At 38.2% G+C, this 20719-nt stretch overlaps 1 protein-coding gene across 2 annotated transcripts in view; it reads left to right on the top strand.

The window, feature by feature from the left end:
* LOC109913908 (DNA-binding protein RFX7-like) overlaps positions 1–20719 on the top strand; it is a 75181-nt gene that overhangs the window by 13837 nt on the left and 40625 nt on the right. For both annotated transcript variants that reach the window (XM_048615811.1, XM_048615810.1), the window contains exons 2-3: positions 5208–5241; positions 15803–15885. In XM_048615811.1, the coding sequence (XP_048471768.1) occupies positions 5208–5241; positions 15803–15885 (117 nt within the window). The remainder of the gene's footprint in view (positions 1–5207; positions 5242–15802; positions 15886–20719) is intronic.

Below are 20719 nucleotides of genomic sequence, written 5' to 3'. Positions count from 1 at the left end.
TGTGTTTCAACAAAATTTGATACACACAGGCTGTGGCCCAAGGTAGATCTGATTAGTTTTTTGGTGAAGATGCAGTTCTGGATTTTTTTAAAAGAAAATAATCCATTAACATTGGGTGTGGACACAATGACATTATTTTCAAATTTGTGGATGACTTGAACTGTTGGTTGTGGAATTTGTCTCAGCTGTTAAAATGAAAGCAGCACTTTCAGAGCCAGTTGTTTGATGTGGATTAGTCTGACGCTCTGTACTGAGAATGAAGCTCTCTTAATTAAATGTTTATTTTCTTTAGTTATGGAACATCAGTCAAAAAAGGAAAAGCTTCATGGAAGGGTTGTACATTTGTAATAAGACTTGGGTAGCAGTATGGCAGAGGTATGTCCCCTCAACTGAGCGCTGCATTCACTAGTTAATTCATTTACTGCTATTTCTTGAGAGTTATTATGTACATGAGTTAAATACCAAGTTTGTCTACATACTGGCTGCACTTCAAAAGTAATCCAATAGTTCAAATGCACTGTTGGATATCCTGAGGGTGTAAAAGGCAGTATAGAAATGAAAGCTGGCTTGTTCACTGGAAGCCTTTTATCCTCTTGTGAAAATACTGCTATTTTAATTTTGTTTAGTATTTTGTATGATAAGGTGTTCACATCTTACAGAATAGATATTTTCACATTTTTATTGAGTGTATTAACTACGTGAAATATTTGGTTCAATTGGAGTATGCTTCAAATGTGTACAAGCGAATGTAATGTTGAAATGAAGAATTGTAAGTTGATAGTAAACCAATGTAATTATCAGCCAAACTCTCCTCATCTCCTTTGTCGTAGTATTCATTTAAAACAAGCTCTCTTTTTCACCCTCATCCTTTCCCTGTTATTGCTGTAATCAATTCTCTCCTAAGCCTACTGAACACAGACTTGGAAAGAATATGGTGATCAACTTGAGGCCATTTACTGCCAGATCCATTTTGATCCACATAAAGCACTTGATTACTCTTTCATGGCATTTGAGTATCATTTATATAGCCAGCATTTCTTGCTCATCCTAAATTTCTCCTTCGAAAATAGTAGTGAGCTGCTGTTTGAACAACAGTGGTCCACCTGATGTTGATACACCTTGAGTGCAGTTAGCGAGGGAGTTTCAAGGTATTGAATCAGTGACAGTGAAGGAACAGTGATAGAGATCCAAGTCTGGATGGTGTGTGACTTGGAGGGCAGCTGGCAGATGTTGGTGTGCCCATGTGTATGATATTGCTCTACCCTGCCCCAAAAAAAGCCCATCCATACATCTCCCATACCGTCTCTTCCCTATTTACCACACCACCAATTTTCATGTCATTTATGAGTTTGCTGATCAAACCTCCTACTTTCAAGTCTAAAATGTGAATTATGAACAGCAAAGGACCTAGCTTCAAACCCTCTGCTGTCCCACTGGATTGGAAAAGCATATTGATTAAAAGTATAAATGGAATTAGTTTAGAATAGCATCATGGTTGGCACAGATAGAGAGGGCCGTTCCTGTGCTGAACTTTGCAGTGTTCTAAGTTCTGAAACCTTTTTTCCTATGAAGAGGTTGTGGATACCAAATGATCATCGTCTGAATACCTGAATTATAGTTGTGTAAATTGCTGAAGCTTTCAGCACAAACAGCCATTGAGCTCTGTGTCGATGTTGATTCTTAACTTCCTTATGAACCACATTGCTGAATTGTGCCTACATAGAACATGGAACAGTACAGCACAGGAATGGGGTCTTTGGCCCACGATGTTGTGCCGAACATGACGCCAAATTAAACTAATGCCTTCTACCTGCCGTTGGTCCACATCCCTCCATTCATTGCATATTCATGTGCTTATCTAAAATATTTCCTTGGCTTCAAATGTTTATCTTCCCAGTCACTTCCTTCGGTAAACATTTTCATGCTGCAGAAATTATTTGAGTAAAGAACTTTCTCTTTCTCTTTTTCTTTGTCACGATTTAAAATTATATTATGAACTTCTTTTTATTTTCCTGCTCTTGGATTGTGTGACCAAAGCAAGGCTATGTTTATTGTCCATTCCTAGTTGCCCTGAGAAGTAGATGGAGCCTGCAAGTCAGCTTGAACCTATGAAGGCCTTGTGTGATTCACCCAAAATTCGGTTGTTGGAATCTCGCAAATTGTTCAATTTAGGTGAAATAGTTTGTTTTGGCTTATAAGCTAGTGATGCAAAAAAAGTGTTTATCATCTTTGTTGTGATACACGGAACAAATTTAGATAATAGTCATGGCTAAATGTTGATGTTTGTAACCTAAAAACAATGCATGTGTTGTAAACATGACTTTAACAGATGTTGTAGATTAGTAAAGTCTGCTTGAATTTATTGTTTTTTAAAATTGAATATTGTCTGTGATGCAGAATATTAATCTACTGATCAGTTAACTGCTAGTCCACATAGAGAAGCAGTAGATCTGGGGGGAGGGGAAAATGTGTTCATGTGGGAGGGACTGAAACAGAATTTGCTATCACCCATGGCCTGCTGCTTTGTCACTGTCTGTGAAGCAGCTGAGGACCAAGTCTGATTAACTCTTGAAATACTGAGTTGTGAAAATATTCATTGGAGCTGGGATTTGCATTTTTTTTGGTGTTCATTTGTCTTGAAATTTCAATTATTCCCACATAATGTTGGACTGATAAATGCATCTTTTTATAATTACCTGTTTTAAATATAAACATGAACTCGCAATAAAAATCAGAAAATTTGGTTTTGTCTTCTGTAATTTTCAATCTGAACCAGATGAAAACTTCAGTCTGACTCCATGCTTCATTATGTTGTTTCATGAAATGTTCTTAGTTTTGTGACATCCTTCTTTGATTGTAACATTACCAGTGTTGGTACGTTTGTTGCACCTTGTCTTCTTTTGTGCTGTGTTGTGGGATGTTTACAAGAACATGCCTTCTGTTCCAATATGTAAAAATATCCAGACACAAGTCTGCAATGGTAAAATGTACTGTAAAATTTGTAACAAAACGTTGATGAAACAGTATTTCCTTGATCCACTTTCATTCCTTATCTCTTCTAAGGCATTTTTAGTGGGACAGGCAATCGTTATTCAGTATTGATTTGGAGGGAAATGGCAAACAAAGTAGAGATAAAGGAAAGATTATTTGATTGTAGGGTTGTGCCAGATGTTGCTTGGATATTCTGAGGTAACAGATTTGCATTGTGCAAACAATTTGAATGAAGATACAGGCAGTTGTGCCTTCAAATTTACAAATGACAAGTTTTACATTGTAAAATACATTGAGTAGTTGGAAGTGGAAAGTTATACACCGTTATATAGGAGTTAAGTATGGTGAGTGTGAGGTTATCCGTTTTGGTTCTGAGAAGGGCAGCTGGTAATAGTGAGAGGCAAACATAGATAAATTATTAAAAGTTAACGTGTAGGTAGAAAGAGCCATCAATGTGTCTTTTGGAATGTTAGCCTTTACCTCAGAGGTAGAACACAAAATAAAGTGCTGTTTTATTTGTATGGAATCTTCATAGACCATATCTGTTGTACAACATTCAGTTTGTGTACCAAATCTCGAGCTATATATGTTGACCTTGGCAACAAAGCACAGGTATCTCAGTACGCTACCATGGCTTAAACATTTAAAATGTAGGGACCGTTCCATAACCTTAGATTGTATTCTCTTGAATATAGGAAATTTAATGGCAGTTTGAGATCTTAGTTTTGAAGACAGGTCACTGGACCCAAACTCTGCATTTTCTCCACAGATGCTGCCAGACCTGCTGTGTTTGTCCAGCAATTTCCGTTTTTATTTTTGATTTCCAGCATCCACAGTTCTTTGCTTTTTTTAAAGTAAGTAGGGCTTGTAATCTCTGGACTTTAGAAGAATGAGAGGAGATCTAATCGAGGTATGTATTATAGGGGATTGACAAAAATCGACATGAGAGGATGTTTCCTCTTGTGGGGCAATCTAGAACGTGGGGTCATACTTTTTAGAATAAGAGCTAGCAAATTTAAGACCGGTGAGGAGGAATTGCTTCTTTCAAAAGGTGGTGAATCTGTGGAATTCACTACTCGAGTGTGTTAAATGCCGGATACTGACTAAATTTAAGGAGGAGATAGAATTTAAATTAGTACTGAGTTGAAAGGTTGTGGAGAGCAGGTAGGAAAGTGGAGTTGGGGCAGAAATGATATCAGCCATAATCACATTGAGTGGTGGAGCAGGCGTGGAGTTTGAAAGGCCTACTCCTGATCCTTGCTGTTAGGAATATAGAACATATTTCATCACTGTGATCCAAACCCCTTTTTCATTTATGAGCAGTGCCACACAGCATAAATTTATATTGAGTTTCAATGATTCATGATTTTCTTTGACCACCTGCCAGCTGTTTATAAGGAAAGGATGAAAATGATTTTGACCAAGTAATCTTGCTACTACAGGCAAATTGGAAACTAGATTGAAGGGACTCATAAGGAAAGTTGGAAGCATATGTGCAGAATCATAACTCATTCCAGAACTTATGAGAGGAAAGTAAGATTTGAGTTATAACAGCATTGTGAGCTGAATAACTTCCTGCCTATTATTTGCCTTTGTGAACAATATTTGATCCTTCTTGGTCTGTAATGTTGATGTTGATTGTTATGCTTGCTTTAATAATATTGGATGATAGTATAACACCTAGAAAAGAATTTAATCAGAAAATGATGAGATCTGAGCAACTCAAATTATGACCACAAGAATAAGTAGGTATTGCATCTTTGCTATCTGATAATTTGCATAAAGTAAGTTTTTTTTTGTATTTATTCACAAAAATATTTTTTTACTTCCAATGGAGTGTTTCAAATATATATTTAGGGATAGTTTTAAAGCAGATAAGCAGCTTAAATTTTTTTACAAAATTGTACATTGTATTTAAAAAGTAAACACAAAACTCATAAAACCTCAGGATCTCTCTGACGTTACCTTCAAATGTACAGTCATACAATTCTTCTGGTAATGTGCCTCATGAGAACAGTATCATGAGCTGATATTTTAAAACTGGCACCACATTAGTCAAAACGTTTCGGCTCTTCAGGGGAGCAAAAATGAATACACCACTAAATTTATTTTTTTCTGTAAAGGTCAGTAATTCAACATTGTAACATATTTGATCATTTTCCAAATGTTAGCTGCAATTGCAATCTGTTATTAATGAATTTTCTCTTTTTCCACAGCAAAACTGTACAATCAAAAGTGGACTGCATTTTGGTGAGTGTTAGACTTGATGAAACTCTTTACAATTCAAGCCATGTCATTTTGAATTAATATTTTACATAACTGTAAATATTCACCTTTTGAATACAGCATTCCTTGCTTATAAATGTGTAGCTATAATAATATCAAGAGGAAACTTTGCATATTGTTGGTGCAAGCTATTTCTATAATGAAAAGTGAGAACAAATATATAACATTTCATCTCTCCAGATCAATCCAGAATACTTTAAGTATATTAAATTATTTAATGTATTGCATCATTTGAATGGTAACACATTAGTAATTTTGCCTACAAGATCCCATGAACAGAAATGAAATAATTGATTGGCTAATTATGATGCTGCAGGGAAGATGATTGATCAAAACTCCTATGATGTCGTCTTGCTCTTTAGGTAATGCATTGGGCTCTTTAATATCAGTACAAACCATTGCACGGATAGATAAGATTTCAGTTTTTGTTTGCAACCATACAGCACTTTCTCCGTGTTGCACTGAATTGTCTGCCTATGAAGATCTGTCCTGAGTAATATCTGATATTGCATGTCATGTTGAAAAAATGTCATGTTGAGTCCCAGTTAAATCCAGATATGTTCACCATTCACTCCTACATTCTAAATATTCATGTACAAACTAAAAATACCCCACTTCTCATTCTATCTTGCCCGCCCTCCCCCAGGAAAATTCCAAGATGAAACATAACTTCCTTTCGTTGAACACCATTCAATTTTGACCCTTTTCTGAGAAATTTTGGTTGACTGTTTGCTATGTGAACTGTTAAATTTGTCTGTTATTGACTTTTTAGAATCATGCTGAATTATTTTTTTCTTCTGCCTGTCAATTTAGTCCAGCTTTTCTCTCCTCCTCACCTGATGTTTGGGTTGCAGTTTCACGTTTGCTGACCATCTTCTGGTACCTCTTCTGAGTGATTACCATTCATAGGAGTGGAGAATGTTGGCAAGCCATTTGACTGCTTTAGCCACTATAGCCAAACCTGATTCTCTCTTCTTGCAATTCTCTGTGTAATGTTAGTTGCAAGACAGCAATGAATTATAGGGTGTCATTTGGCCTGCTGTGCCTTTACTGGCTCTTTGAAAGACAGAGCGAATGCAAGTCATGCAGTTTTTCCTTCAGGTATTATCGAACTCAATGTTGGCAGTTACCACTGAATTTGCTTCCATCACAGTTTCAAGCAGTGCATTCCAGATCATCAGGCTACGGTTTGATTTTTAATTTTTAAATTCCCATTTTAATTTTTCACAACTCCACAGTGATTGAAGAGCAAATCTGGAATTTTGCTAGCTAGTATTAATCATGTACATCTACTTAACTGATTTAGGTTTCAGTAAGTTTTTCAAATGAATGCCAATGTTTCAGCCTGGAAAAGGATGTGTATTATCCATCAGCTTTCCAACTGATCCTGGAAAAGCATTGTTCAATTATTCCTTCATATGACCTTGCTGAGATTTTGGAATCATAACTGCATAGTTCCCTTTTTGACTGGAGCATTGCGTGGAACTTGAAAGAGAAACCTAACTGAAATAAGGCCATTGAAAAAATTTACTTTGAATTATATTATCACCTGTTAATCAATAATTTTGAGTTCCTTCACCATCTGTCATGGTTTGAAATTTGTCTTTGAAGTATTTATCTACCTGCTGTTTTTATTAAAGTGCTAGTAGTTTTCACAAGGCATTGTTTCTCTTGAATAAGAGAATATGTTCTGGTCCAGTATGGAATTAATTTTTCTTTGCTACTTTAGCAAAGCCAGCAATAATTCTACATACTCCTTAGAGTTGCTCCCTGTTCCTAATGATGTGCTTCCCTAGGAACATCTAAATTGTTCCTCTCTGCAGACAACATTGTTTTTTGTCAACCCTCTCAATACCCCCTAATGTACTGTTTCCAAGGCTGGAATTTGTTTATTTAACTCTACAATTTCATAATTTTTTAAATCATTATTACTAAACTAAATAAAGTTGGAATGCCTGCACTTCTGCCTTCATATAGCTTCATGATGGTGCCTGCTGCGTCATGGAGCAGTGGAAGGTACAGATGTAGTTTTGGAGCAACATGTATAGAATTCTGGAAGCTGACAAGGACATTTTTTGGGGGCGGGGGTTTTGCATAGGAGAAAATGAAATATAGCAATTGATGACATTGTGATGTCATCTAGGAAAAAAGTTATGTAATATTTTGTGACATTGGTTATGTGCATTCTAGTTGGTGAGTAATTCCCCATGCTAGCTATTTGCGATTAGATATTCTAATCATTGCACTTTTTGATATTTCCTGTTATTAAAAACTGATGGACCAACAAAATCTTTAAAAAGGACATAATGTTTGTATAAAAATTGAAAGAACTGCGGATGTTGGAAATCAGAAACAAAAACCAAAATTGCTGGAAAAGCTCAGCTATGGAGAGAAAGGAGTTAACATTTCAGGTCCAGTGCCCCTTTCTCAGAACCGATGGTAGCTAGGAAAATGTTGGTATTTATGCAGAAGATAGGATGGGGGAGTGGGTGACTCGTAAAAGATAGGTGGAAATAGAGCCCAAAGAAAGAGAAGAACAGTTGGACAGACAAAGGAGGGAATAATGATTGGCGTGGGAGATTGAATAGTTACTCATAGAGATGATTAGTGACCAACAATGGTTTGTGTGTAATAACAGACCATGTGATAACAAGACCTGCTGTGTGGGGGCTGGGGTAAGGACATCAAGAAAATGCCTCAAACCCTAAAATTGATGAACTTGATATTGATTCCAGAAGTCTGTAGAGTTGCCAAGTAGAAAAAGTTTGTTTGCTTTATAATGCTGCGATGCAGCACACTGTGCGAGATATTGTAATTTACACCTTACAACATTGCTAAAGGCTAAAAGATACTCGGTTGAAACTCCATTTCCAACATGCTTATCTTGGGGTCCCAGTTTATGTCTCCCTGTTTAGTAATGATAGGAGGTTAAACTATTGATAGTTATTATGGATATGTTGTTTTGAGTCACTAATGTATATTGTGCATTAGCACACTTGCCTGAATATTCATGCTTTGCACTGTAGTATTGGCCATCCATGATTGAAGTATGATCAAGAGAACGAACGGTTGGCATTTCTATAATCTTGTGTAATTTACATGTAAATTACAATTGCCATCTTAAGCACCATGCTAAGTGCAGCCCTGCACTTTTTCTATCAACATGTTGTTGTGTTTTATTAGTTTCAACCTTGCCCTATCAACCTTTCTGCATTGCCTTTCTCATTGTGTTTACCTCTTCCTTCCTATTATATATTTGTATTTTATTTTCAACTTCCCTGTTTTCTCCCCTTACATTCCCACTAATTAAATTCCCAGTCTCCTGTCTTTTGGCACCTTGTGTCATTATATTTGAAATCTTCAATATTACATAGGTCCCCAAAAAAAACTATTTTCACTTCTGAGTGGAGCCCCAAAGAATTTCAAAGTAGCATAAGTAAGATGGTGAGCTGGGGAGATGGGGATATGATCAGTGACTCCACTGGAGAGGACAAAGGGAGTTACTGGGAAAGGCTGAGGCCTAACTCATGAATATAAAAAGTGGCATTTACGAGCTCTGGACAACATGCAAGAATCCTGAACCAGGCATTAAGTCATGATGCGCACATGTGGAGCTTGAAGATATCAGCAAAGTATGTGTAGAGAAGACTACTCCTGGGAATGGAAGCGAACTTGGGTTCTTGTCTCCAGAATGGGGAAACTTGCTGTAAGACAATATCTGGTGCGCGGAATTGCAGAGTGCATTGCGTAAGCTTGTCTGATTTGATGAAAGGATATCAACTTGGAATTCCAACCATCTCTCTCTCCTCATGCTGCATGTGTTTCAAGCATTTTCTCTTCCATTAAGCTTAGTTTATTGATTGTTCTAAGCTTTTCTTGGAACATTCTGAAGTTTAATCTTTTATGTCAAGGCGAGAGACAGCAGAACCAAATCAACCTTTCTACCTCTTGTATTCGCAATACAGTAAAATTAAAACCTACAAAGACCCTGAAAATTTACCCCAGTGGTCCCTAACCAGACATCTTGAATAACCAATACCAGATTCTTCGATTAATTCTATGCATTGGTTTGTAGCTGAAACAAAAGAACCACCCTCTGTGTTTAAAAAAAAATTGCCTCATGTCTTTTTTTTAAATCTGTTTCCTCTCACCTTAAAAGTGTGCCCTCTAGTCTTGAAATTCCCCATCTTGGGGAAAAGGCATCTACTATCAACTCTCTCTGTACCTCTCATTATTTTATAAACTTCTATTAGGTCACCTCTCAACGTCCTGTGCTCCAGTGGAAAACAGTTCCAGCCTATCCAGCCTTTCTTTATAACTCAAACCTTCCATACGCAATGCAATCTGCAAAATCCTGATAAATCTCTTCTGAACCTTTTCCTTCCTATAACTGGGCAACCAGAACTGGACACAGTATTCCAGAAGAGGCCTCACTAATGTCCTGTACAGGCTCAACATAACGTCCCAACTCCTATACTCAAAGGACTGAACAATGAAGGCAAGTGTGCCAAATGCCTTTTTAACCACCCTGTCTATATGTGACGCAAACTTTAAAGAATTATGTACCTGAACCCCTAGGTCCTTCTGTTCTATAACACTACCCAAAACCCTAGCATTAATTGTGTAAGCCCTACCCTTGTTTGTTGTATGGAAATGCAATACTTTGCACTTATCCAGATTGAACTCCATCTGCCATTTTTCAGCTCATTGACCCATTTGATCAAGATCCTTTAACCGGGCAGTTACTCTCCTTTTTACTGCATGTCAGATACTGAGCTTAGAATTAACTTGACCAATTAGGACTGTTCATTACAGTAGGATCCATTAAATTCTTTCCTGATTTCTCCTGAACACGAGCAGCCTTTAATCTAGAGGTTCCACATCCGTTTTCAAGGAATTATCTTGGTGATTTAATGTTTCCTTGGAACCCAGTAGATGATAATTCTTGTGTTGTTAGGTTTCAAACCACCTTCTCCTCATGGTAGACCCCTTTTTCCTACCACAACCCCTCTTGAAGTCCTCTTACAGGTTCCTTCTGCCCCATGACTGTCTTGCAACCCCCTTCTTACCCCACAACCCTCTTGCAGTTGCCTCCTCTCCTTCTGCCCGCCCTGGCTAATATCTCACCTTGGACCTGGCTGACAGACTTCTTGGCCTCAGATAATAGGGGCCTCCAAGCTTGACCTTTACTAATTGCAGACCCAATCTTGTTTAAAGGTGGCCTCAAGTGACTCCCACACTGCTGTCACTTAATTAGCTGTTAGTTTCTCCTCAATTCACAGACTCTTCCGCTAAGGCATCAACAGAACTAGCCTGTGATTGGAGGAGCAGCCCCTCAACATTTCCTGGCATTCTGCTGTATTTACAGGGCCTCCTCTTCTCTGTTCACCAGTGAGAGTGGATTTTCCTGGTGATTTGGGGACTTTGAGGGTGGATCCGCTTGTTGCCTGCATGTATTTTAAGGGTGGTAGAAATAATAGTGGAAGCAAATTCAGTCCAAAATTTAGAAAGAGAATTGGCTAATACTTGTAAAAATAACTTGCAAGGATTATGGTAGAAATGAAGGTAGGCACATTCAACATGCTGGGCCAAACAGTCTCTTTCTTTCTAACATGGCTTGGAAAAAAAATCAAATGCAGAAGATCAAATAAAAAACTGCGCTTATTTGGATATGTTTCAAGAGTGGGAATTGCTAGTGTATCTTTAATGACCCTGAATACATAGATATGTTAAATAGAAACTGAAGTGCTTTGCAGACATTGTTTCGAGTGACTTGTCATCAAAAAGGATACAGATGATTGAAGTGGTCGGATAAGTTCAGAAAAATGAATGAAGTGAATGAGTTCAAGCCCATTGTCATTGCAGATATACCGATTGGCCCCTTTTAGTCATAACAATATCAAATTAGTAGGCATGAGAGTTTTAAGTAATTTGATTAATTTTAAATTGGATTCACCTTCCATTTTTAGTAATATTGGCTTTTTTAAAATCTGTGTTACAATCTCTGACCAGCCCCTAAGTTTTCTTATGATTTGGTGAGGGACCAAATCCTTTTTCTCTCCATTAGGTGAAGTTTGGAGTTCCCAAATCCTTACTACAACATTAAAGCACAAGATTATTTAGGCTTGAACAAACAAACTTTATTACTTTTTTGACTTGGGTATAGAGTGTAGCATATCTATCTTGTATTCTAATATACAACGTTAATTTGAGGTAAATATGAATTAATAATGTGAATGCAATCAAACTAGTGGATGTGACTGAGGTCAATCCCTTCCATTTGGTAGCAACCCTATGAATGTTAGAAATCACCAAGAGTCCCAACAGCCTTGTTAATGCTCAGTCATCCTCCAGAGGGATTTTCATTTCTTCACTCTTGAAGATCCTGCTTCTGAACTTCCTTCAACACCTCTCTTGTTTGGAATACCTGAGTACCTGTTCATTTCCCAGTGGTGTAATATGATATACCAAGATCGCATTTCAAAGACTGACTCAGTGGCAAGCCTGTAGCTCCTTCTGAGCTCTCCAGGGATTCTCCCTACTTGGATGGAGCCAGCGTACAGGATCACTTTGCCTGCAGCCTCTTGGCTTGTTTCTTCCCAGTGATCTCAGCTCCTCTATCACCACCCTCTCCTCCTGGTTATCTTTCTCTATCTGGATACCTGGCAGAATTTAAAGCAAGTCAATACTGTATCTGTTTAGTTTAGCTAGTTAATTAAGCTAGTTACAAAAATATACCATGCTTTCCGTGCATGTAAGAGGCACATTAATTGAAACAGACATGATCCTGAGAGGTCCTGCCTGGATACATGCAGGGAGGATGTTTCCTTTTGTGGGAGAACTAGGGGTCTTGGTTTTAAAACATGGGATTTTAAAACAGATGAGGCATTTTTTTTCTCAGATCTAAGTTTTTGGAACTCTCCCTATGAAAAGACAGTGAAAGGAAACTTTTTGAATATTTTTAAGGCAGAGATGGATAGATTTTTGGTAGTCATGGGGTAAAGGTTGTCTGATAGGCAGGAATGTGGATGTCAGGTTACACTCAAATCTGTTACAATCTTAGTAAATGGCAAAGCAGCCTTCAAAAGTTGAATGGCCTATTCCTGTACCTTGTTATCATGTGCAAAGTGATCTATATTCAATACCATAATTGTGTAACTGATTTGGAGATTCTGCAGGATGATAGGCCATTGGGTTTCAAAATAAGGGGAATTTACAAAACCGTAGAGTTTTCATTATTTTCTTCCTGAAGTTAATTTGGATATAGTGGTGTTCAGCATTGCTGTCAAAGCTGTACTTTGTGTTCAAGATTGTGTGGCTTTGCATTGAGTGGGGTTTCAACAATATTGCTAATTTGTATTGAAGTTTTGTGTCAGTAGTGAAATTTGGTGTATTAAATGTGTTCAGCCAGTTTTCTGTCAAGTGCGTTTTTGGATCTGAAATTGTCTAACATAGATATTTTGAATGTTTCCCTCCTTGAATATTTTCCTTATTCTGTTCATGTTCTAATTAAACGGGGGGGAAAGGGGTGGGGGTTGGGGCGGGAAACAAATTGTTCTTACTCCAGTCTTCCATAAGGAGCTGAATAAGCTCACAAGTTGGAAATTATTGCGATCTATGATTGAGGTTTTTAAACTTGGAAACGTTTCAAAGTGGCCTCTGACCTTCTATTAAGCAGAATGTCACTTTTTGAATTTGAGTGCTTCCCATGATCTACTCCTGAAAAATGTAGAATAAACAAACTATTTATTTTTAGTGCTATATTAATCTAAAACCAGGTGTGTGTGTGTGTATATATATAATTATTCATTTTATCCCTTTACTTAGCAAGCCTGTGTGACACCTATGACTACATATTATCTGCCAGTGCCTTGAAGTCTGGGCTATAGTTTGAGACTGCCAGTTGTTTCAGGTTAATCAAATAGGTTATCTGTAATGCGGGTGCAATGTGTGAACTTGACTGCTTTTCATTTGGGAGAACAGAGTAGCAGTGGGCAAATAAAGCCAAAATAAGCCTTCGCTTTAAAAGCAGAGGATAATAGAAGAGGGCATTTTTCTGGTGAGTCCCCAAAAACCGCTATCCCTAACTAATAATTACCTCTATCAATTCCACTTCTTTGTAAATAAAACACCTGATGGAATTTGGTAGGCAACCCACAATGTCTACTTGAAGGAATGGACTAGGGGCTCATATGATTTGTTCCATTGCATCTAATTCCTGAACCTGTCTGTTGAATTCCACAGGTGTGGGCAGAAGTTTTCTGGGTGATTTTCTTTGGTGATTTTTCAGCATTTTCTCCAGAATTAGGACATATTGCAAGACTTTATTCTTTATTTGGGAGGACTGCAATCAGTTTGAATTCTTTTGCAGCACTGATCGTACGTACCAAGTCCTTTCCCTGGAGTTTCGATATTATGTCTGTAAGGAACCTGAAGTCAAGCGACCATGTATTGTCTGACAGCTCATTACTCATGCATTTCTTGATTGAAGCAAAGTGACAACTTCAGGCATCAGATTGAAAATTTTTGCAAGATTTCCCTTGATTTTTAATCCCCTCACATCAACTTGGAAGATTAACTCCATCCTGTTCGTCGAGTAAGCTGAAGGGGTCTTGCTCAAATTGATTTTAAAATTTTAACAATTTTTGTTACTTTGAGAAAAGTACAAATTTTATTGCTAGCTGGTGGATTATTACAGTGATATTCAAGGGGAAATCAGGATTTCTGCAAAATGCAGTAAAGCCCACATTTATATCAAGCATGGCTGGTGCACTGTCAGGTCTGATGGAAATTATTTTCATGATTCAGTGTTTTTCTCAAGCATGTGCCTTTGAATTTATTGTAGATATCTTCACTCCTTGTTCTTTCTGAAGGGGCAAAAGGGTGAGAAGATTGCCTTTTTAGTTAATTTGTTTTTATGAGCATGATTTTTAAGAACAATCAGCTGGACTGTGTCAGTCATGAAAATTGATTGATTGAACTGCAGTGAGAAGCATTCACAGACTTCCATGGTCCTGCTATGGTTGCTGAAATGCATCTTTAGACAAAGATTCTTCTCATCTTACTGTTGGGGAAGCCTCAAGTGACAAGCTCCAGATTGCTGTTATCATTTATCCTTTATTTTTAGTAATTGAATAAAGAGTCAACTGCCACAGCTATGCCTCCTTTACTTACTTTACCATCTGTGAATGTGTTTGTATATTTTGCCAGAAATAGCAAATGCGAAATGATGTTTCATTGCAGGCCTTGCCTTTAGCTGCTGGTTTCAAAAAAAAAATCTTAAGCTCATCAAGTTTGTCCAGAGCTGTTCAAGGGAAAACTATCCTTGATTTATTGTGCATCATTTTGTTGTTGTTGTTCCAAATTTCCCTTTTTATTTATTGATACACTTACATTATAGACAAGGCAAACACTCTTTTATAGTTGTAAACAGAAATTTGTTTTCCTGTTCTGTCTGAAAGTTGTACATTTTCAGTTTCATTTAACCAGGAATGTATTTTTAGCAAAGTTTAAAAACCAAGGTAGCATTAGCTACTAACCTTCAATGGGGAGCACAACTTAGGTTAGAGATGTGTGCTAAATATGACAAAGAACCAAGTGTACAGGCATTTTTAACCTAATCTTAAAATTTGTTGAACTCCAACATAAATTCTGTACTTCAAATGAATCATTTCTAACCATGGATCTGGAAGCTGCTTTCCCCAGCATTTGCTCACCTTGTGGTTTGTGACGTCATTCTGCCACTGATCCTGTTACAGGTTGGCCTCTGGAGCATTGAAATATTGCTGGCTTCTTTCAAGTGTGGAGGCAGTTTGTTTCCAGGGCTAATGTCCTGGCTTCTGTCACTCTGATATTGGATGTGGCTTGATGCTGCATTCCCCACAATTTTTCTTTGGCTTGTGCATGCCTCTGAGCATTGTGTGTGGCAGTGCTTCTGGAAATTGAAGTCATGTAGCTGCATAACAATTAACGTACATGCACAGCTCAGAGGTTAACACAAACAGTGTATGAGGGACTGAGACTGAGATGGACAGTCAGAGAGTCTGTGATCAGCCAGTCAGTTATTATCTGCCTGTTGGAGACCATGGATGCACTCTGTAGAATGTGGTAAGGTTTCTATTTCTTCCAACAATTTTAGCTTGTTCTTATAGGAGGAAGATAGGTTTCGCAAATAGCTTGTCCTGTGGATTGAAACCTGAACCTCTACATATGCCTTAAGCAAAGTTAACCTTAACTAATATACCATGCATGAGAGTCCTTTTGAAAGCCTACTATGTTTGCCTATTTGAAAAGGAGAGAAAAACCACACTTGCAAAACACTGTTCTCAAACTTTACTGCGTATTTCCTTATTGGGATGTACTTGGTGAGATCTCTATTCAACTTAGTACCACGCTCAATTTGGAAGTCTTAGTTTTAAAAGTGGAAATTTCCATGCATTTGTTTTAACTCTCTTGTCTAGTGTGCTTTTGATTTACTTGCTAAAAAGTATTTGTACTTTTAATAAAACTTTATTTTTGGTTTCAGCAAGAAGTGATGAAGTTTACAGATCTAGAAAAACTCTACCTCTACCTTCAGTTGCCTTCTGGTCCTAGTAATGGAATCAAAAGGTAAAACCACCATTCATATTCTGTTGCTCTTTATTTGGAGTTTCAAGGAACTTTGATTATAAATAGCAACTTGTTGAAAATGTGCAGCAACAAATGCTCTGACGTTTTGGCTATCAAGTGAATTAAACTTCTTGTGGAGGAGAAATGCATTAAGTGTTATAAAATGGTGTCCACGTGAATTGTGGAAGTCATAACCTAAATAAAAAATGGGAGTAATGTATTGCTAATTTATTTTGGCAAATGAATATTAAAGGGTTCCAAACATGTTGGAAAAGCACCACAAGATGATTAAATTTAGCTAACTATATTTATCATGCTATCATACATTCTTGGGATCTTTAAGTAAATATACTTAACCTTTTGAGGACTATAGTAGCCCTTTATTATGAGAGACACTTTGTTCTGAAATTGTTTCAAGTTGATTCTGATAAAGCTAGGTTGCGGAAATATTTAGCATTGTGTTGAAAGGCCAACTTTCAGGGTGAAAAGGGCTTTCAGAACAGCACCAGAGTTTGAAACACTATTGGTACACTGTGACAGGATTCAGTCCACAATGTTACCAATCTCAAACTTGCTGCCACAGAAAAGGAAGAGAATTTAAATCCGATGCAAACCGCCTTGATCATTTGCAGCTGAAACAACCACTTGAGTGTGATATTGATTAGCTAGGAATTGGCCACCTATCATGATTTCAGTTTTGTAGGGACCGTAATAATGGAAGATGATGTGTATTTTCACCTGGTGAACAATATGCCATCCAAAATCATGGTGGATGTGTAGGCAAAAAAGGAGACACAACAGCTTACATTTTCCTCTCAAGTTCTGATATTATATGGGAGTAATGTTGATTATCAATGAACATTTTCTTAATATGACAGGAAGCGTTCATTGTCATTGTTCTTGGTCATGATCTATGTGAAAACTATAGCTTGTTTGTTATGTTCATATGTAGAGTCAGTGTGCAAAAGGTTTTTCTAGATGCTGTCTAGGTGGCAGACAGATAATGTAATTGAGCCTTGGAGCATTACTATAAATGTTTGACATCCCAGATCAACTGATAGCCTAGCACACAGTGCTCACCAGCTGGCTTCAATATTGTTTTTTTTCTCAACATTAAATCAAGAGACCTGCACCTTCCTGTTTTATTGAGCTGGATTAATTTGGGTTATTTCATGGAAGTTTAACATATTAGGATCATAGATTACAATAATCTTGGAAGTTTGTCTTTGTACATAATTTAACTGTATTCTCATTTAGTTGATAATTCAACTAAAATGTAAACATGAGCGCATTTGAAGAGTAATCTTTATCCTTCTGCTATCTGGGTATATCCACTGCAACTTGTGTTGTCTTAAGTGTTTTCTTTGTTTGAAATAATTGGATTAATTTGTCTCAAACTGTGCTTATAAAACTCTCATGTCTAGCTAGTGTATTATCTCTGCTAATCCTATATATCTCAGCAACTGTTGAATTCAATGTTATACTGCTATTCAAGAAAGGAGGAAGAGAGAAAACAGCCAACTAGAGGCCAGTTAGCCTGACGTCAGTTGTTAGGAACATACTGAAATCTGAGGATTTCTTAACAATAGACTGATACAATTATAACACAATCGGGTATTTCAACGTAGTTCTGAGAAAGGATAATCATATTTTAACAAGTTTATTGTTGCTCTGAGAATGCAATTATTTAGGTAGAGAAAGGAAGCTACTGGATGTGGTATATTTGAATTTCCAAAAGACGATCCATGAAGTGTACTGCAAAAGATTATTACACTCTATGGATTTACGGATAATGTTAAGATGAATGGAGTATTGATTCATGGAAACAGGAAGAGTGAGGGATAAATATTGCATTTGGAAGTCTTTAACTAGTGGTGTGCAGCATGAATCACTACAAGGGCTTTAGTTATTTACTGTCTATTAATGATTTGTATGAGGGGATAGTGTGATGTAGAGGAGATAGTAGGAACTGCAGATGCTGGAGAATCTGAGATAGAGGTGTAGAGCTGGATGAACACAGCAGGCCAAGCAGCATCAGAGGAGCAGGAAGGCTGACGTTTCGGGCCTAGACCCTCCTTCAGAAATGGGGGAGGGGAAGGGGGTTCTGAAATAAATAGAGAGAAAGGGGGAGGTGGATAGAGGAGAAGATTGATTGAGAGGAGACAGACAGGTCAAAGAGGCGGGGATGGAGCCAGTAAAGGTGAGTGTAGGTGGGGAGGTAGGGAGAGGAGATAGGTCAGTCCAGGGAGGACGGACAGGTCAAGGGAGTGGGATGAGATTAGTAGGTAGGAGATGGGAGGAGGGGATAGGTGGGAGGAAGGACAGGTTAGGGAGGCGAGGATGAGCTGGGCTGGTTTTGGGATGCGGTAGAGGGAGGGGAGATTTTAAAGCTTGTGAAGTCCATCCTGGGCCTCCCGCAGTGCCACAACGATGCTACCCATCGGTTGCAGGAACAGCAGCTCGTATTACGCTTGGGAACCCTGCAGCCCAATGGTATCAATATGGACTTCACAAGCTTCAAAATCTCCCCTCCCCCTACCGCATCCCAAAACCAGCCCAGCTCATCCTCGCCTCCCTAACCTGTCCTTCCTCCCACCTATCCCTTCCTCCCACCTCAAGCCCCACCCCCATTTCCTACCTACTAATTTCATCCTGCCCCCTTGACTTGTCCGTCCTCCCTGGACTGACCTATCTCCTCCCTACCTCCCCACTTACACTCACCTTTACTGGCTCCATCCCCGCCTCTTTGACCTGTCTGTCTCCTCTCCACCTATCTTCTCCTTTATCCATCTTCTATCCGCCTCCCCCTCTCTCCCTATTTATTTCAGAACCCCTTTCCCCTCCCCCATTTCTGAAGAAGGGTCTAGGCCCGAAACATCAGCCTTCCTGCTCCTCTGATGCTGCTTGGCCTGCTGTGTTCATCCAGCTCTACACCTTGATAGTGTGATGTACTTTGTTTTGTATTGGCAGCAAAACCATGTGAAAATATAAGCTGTGAGGAGAATGCAAGAAACCCTGCAAAAGAGAGAGAGAGGCCAATCCTGCTAGAAGATAAAATAGCAGGTCTCTGCGTAGAAAGTTTGAAGTAGAAGTTAATCAATGTGACGCGACTGTGGTTTACACACGTATGATAGGAAACCTCTTTTGAATCTTCGGCCTCGATTTCATCAAACAGGCGGATGTCCCAATACAGCAGGGTTATCCAGGGTTAGGGTTAACCCTAACCCTAACCCTATGCTATTGTAACAACCCACAACAAGTAGGGCTGATGGGGATAACCCTGCAGCTGACTGGGGATTAGATTATTCCAAAGGTATTTCATTCCAAATATTTCTAAAAACTGAGTTCAGTATACTTATGTTATATTGGTGTCATACTAACATATAAAATACAATAGTGACCAATGAGCAACGTTTTACTGATATACTGATATAACAAAATGACATTTGTTAATTGTTCAAGCCAGGGTTACAAATTTCCATAATAAGTTGGAAAGTAATGCTGAATTTACATAACATGGGTGACATTTTATAAGGCTATGACCTTTCTGGTTTTTAACTTGGATACCTTCCTTTGGGTATCTTTAGTGGATCACAGAATCAATAGTTCCAACATCTGTTAAACAGTAGAGGTTAAGGCCACCTTTTGAAAAAATTAATAATTGCTGCTGTTGTCTCTCAAAGTTGACTTTTGAACTTTCAGTAACTAACTTTACTGATGGTGCACCAAATAGAGTCAAAAACATTTTTTGGTTTTTCAGTGTGTATTGAGTCATCTACTAAATTGTAACAATGTTTCATTTAAGATAGATGATCATGAAAAGGAGATGTGATTTGAGTAATAGTTCCTTTTTTTTATTCTTTCATGGAGTGAGAGTTGCTGGCAAGGCCTGCATTTATTGGCCATCCCTAATTGCTGTTGAGTTGGCAGAGGTGAACTACCTTCTTGAACTGCTGTAATCGTTTGGAGGTATACTGTCAATGCTATTGTGGAGGAAGTTCCAGGATTTTGACCTAGTGACAGTGAAGGAAAGTGATATAGTTCCAAGTTAGATGGTGTGTGACTTAAAGAAGAACCTGTAGGTAGAGATGTTCCTGTGGATCAATTGTTCTTGTCCTTCTAAGTGTTAGAAGCAGCACTTTTTGCCAAAGGAAGCTTGATGAGTTGATGCAATGCATCTTGTATCCGGTACATTGTATGCACTGTTGCCGCTGTGTCAGCGGTGGTGTGACTGAAAGCTTAAGATGTGGATGGTGCAAATCAGTTCGTTGCTTTGTCCGAGATAGCGTCAAGTTCTTTTCTGTGTTGTTGGAGCTGCACTCATCTGGACTCCCTGCAGAATACCAAGTCTCTGACTTGCTTTGCCAAGGTATTTGTATGACTAAATTCCTGATTCTCTAACAATTGGAGAGAGGGAATGAGTGATTTTATATATTAAAAAATCAATTTTCAGAAACCTTTGATATTATATGATGCAAAGATGCCAAATAAGTTCACTTGTAATTTCTATTCAGTTGTGTGGTAAGCAAAAAAGGATATATAAAGTACTAGCAAAATTTATAACCTGGTAAATACCTGTTTAAAGTTGTGAAATAGCTCCAGCAGTTTCTTAGACAACAAGGTGCAGGACTGGATGAACACAGCAGGCCAAGCAGCATCATAGGAGCAGAAAGGCTGACGTTTCGGGCCAAGACCCTTCATCAGAAAAGGGGGAGGGGAAGGGGGTTCTGAAATAAATAGGGAGAGAGTGGGAGGCAGATAGAAGATGGATAGAGGAGAGGATAGGTGGAGAGGAAACAAACAGGTCGAAGAGGCGGGGATGGAGCCAGTAAAG

Source organism: Rhincodon typus, chromosome 33, assembly GCF_021869965.1.
Source record: "Rhincodon typus isolate 14 chromosome 33, sRhiTyp1.1, whole genome shotgun sequence".
NCBI classification, from domain to species: Eukaryota; Metazoa; Chordata; class Chondrichthyes; order Orectolobiformes; family Rhincodontidae; genus Rhincodon; species Rhincodon typus.
This window is presented reverse-complemented; position numbering and strand designations above follow the sequence as displayed.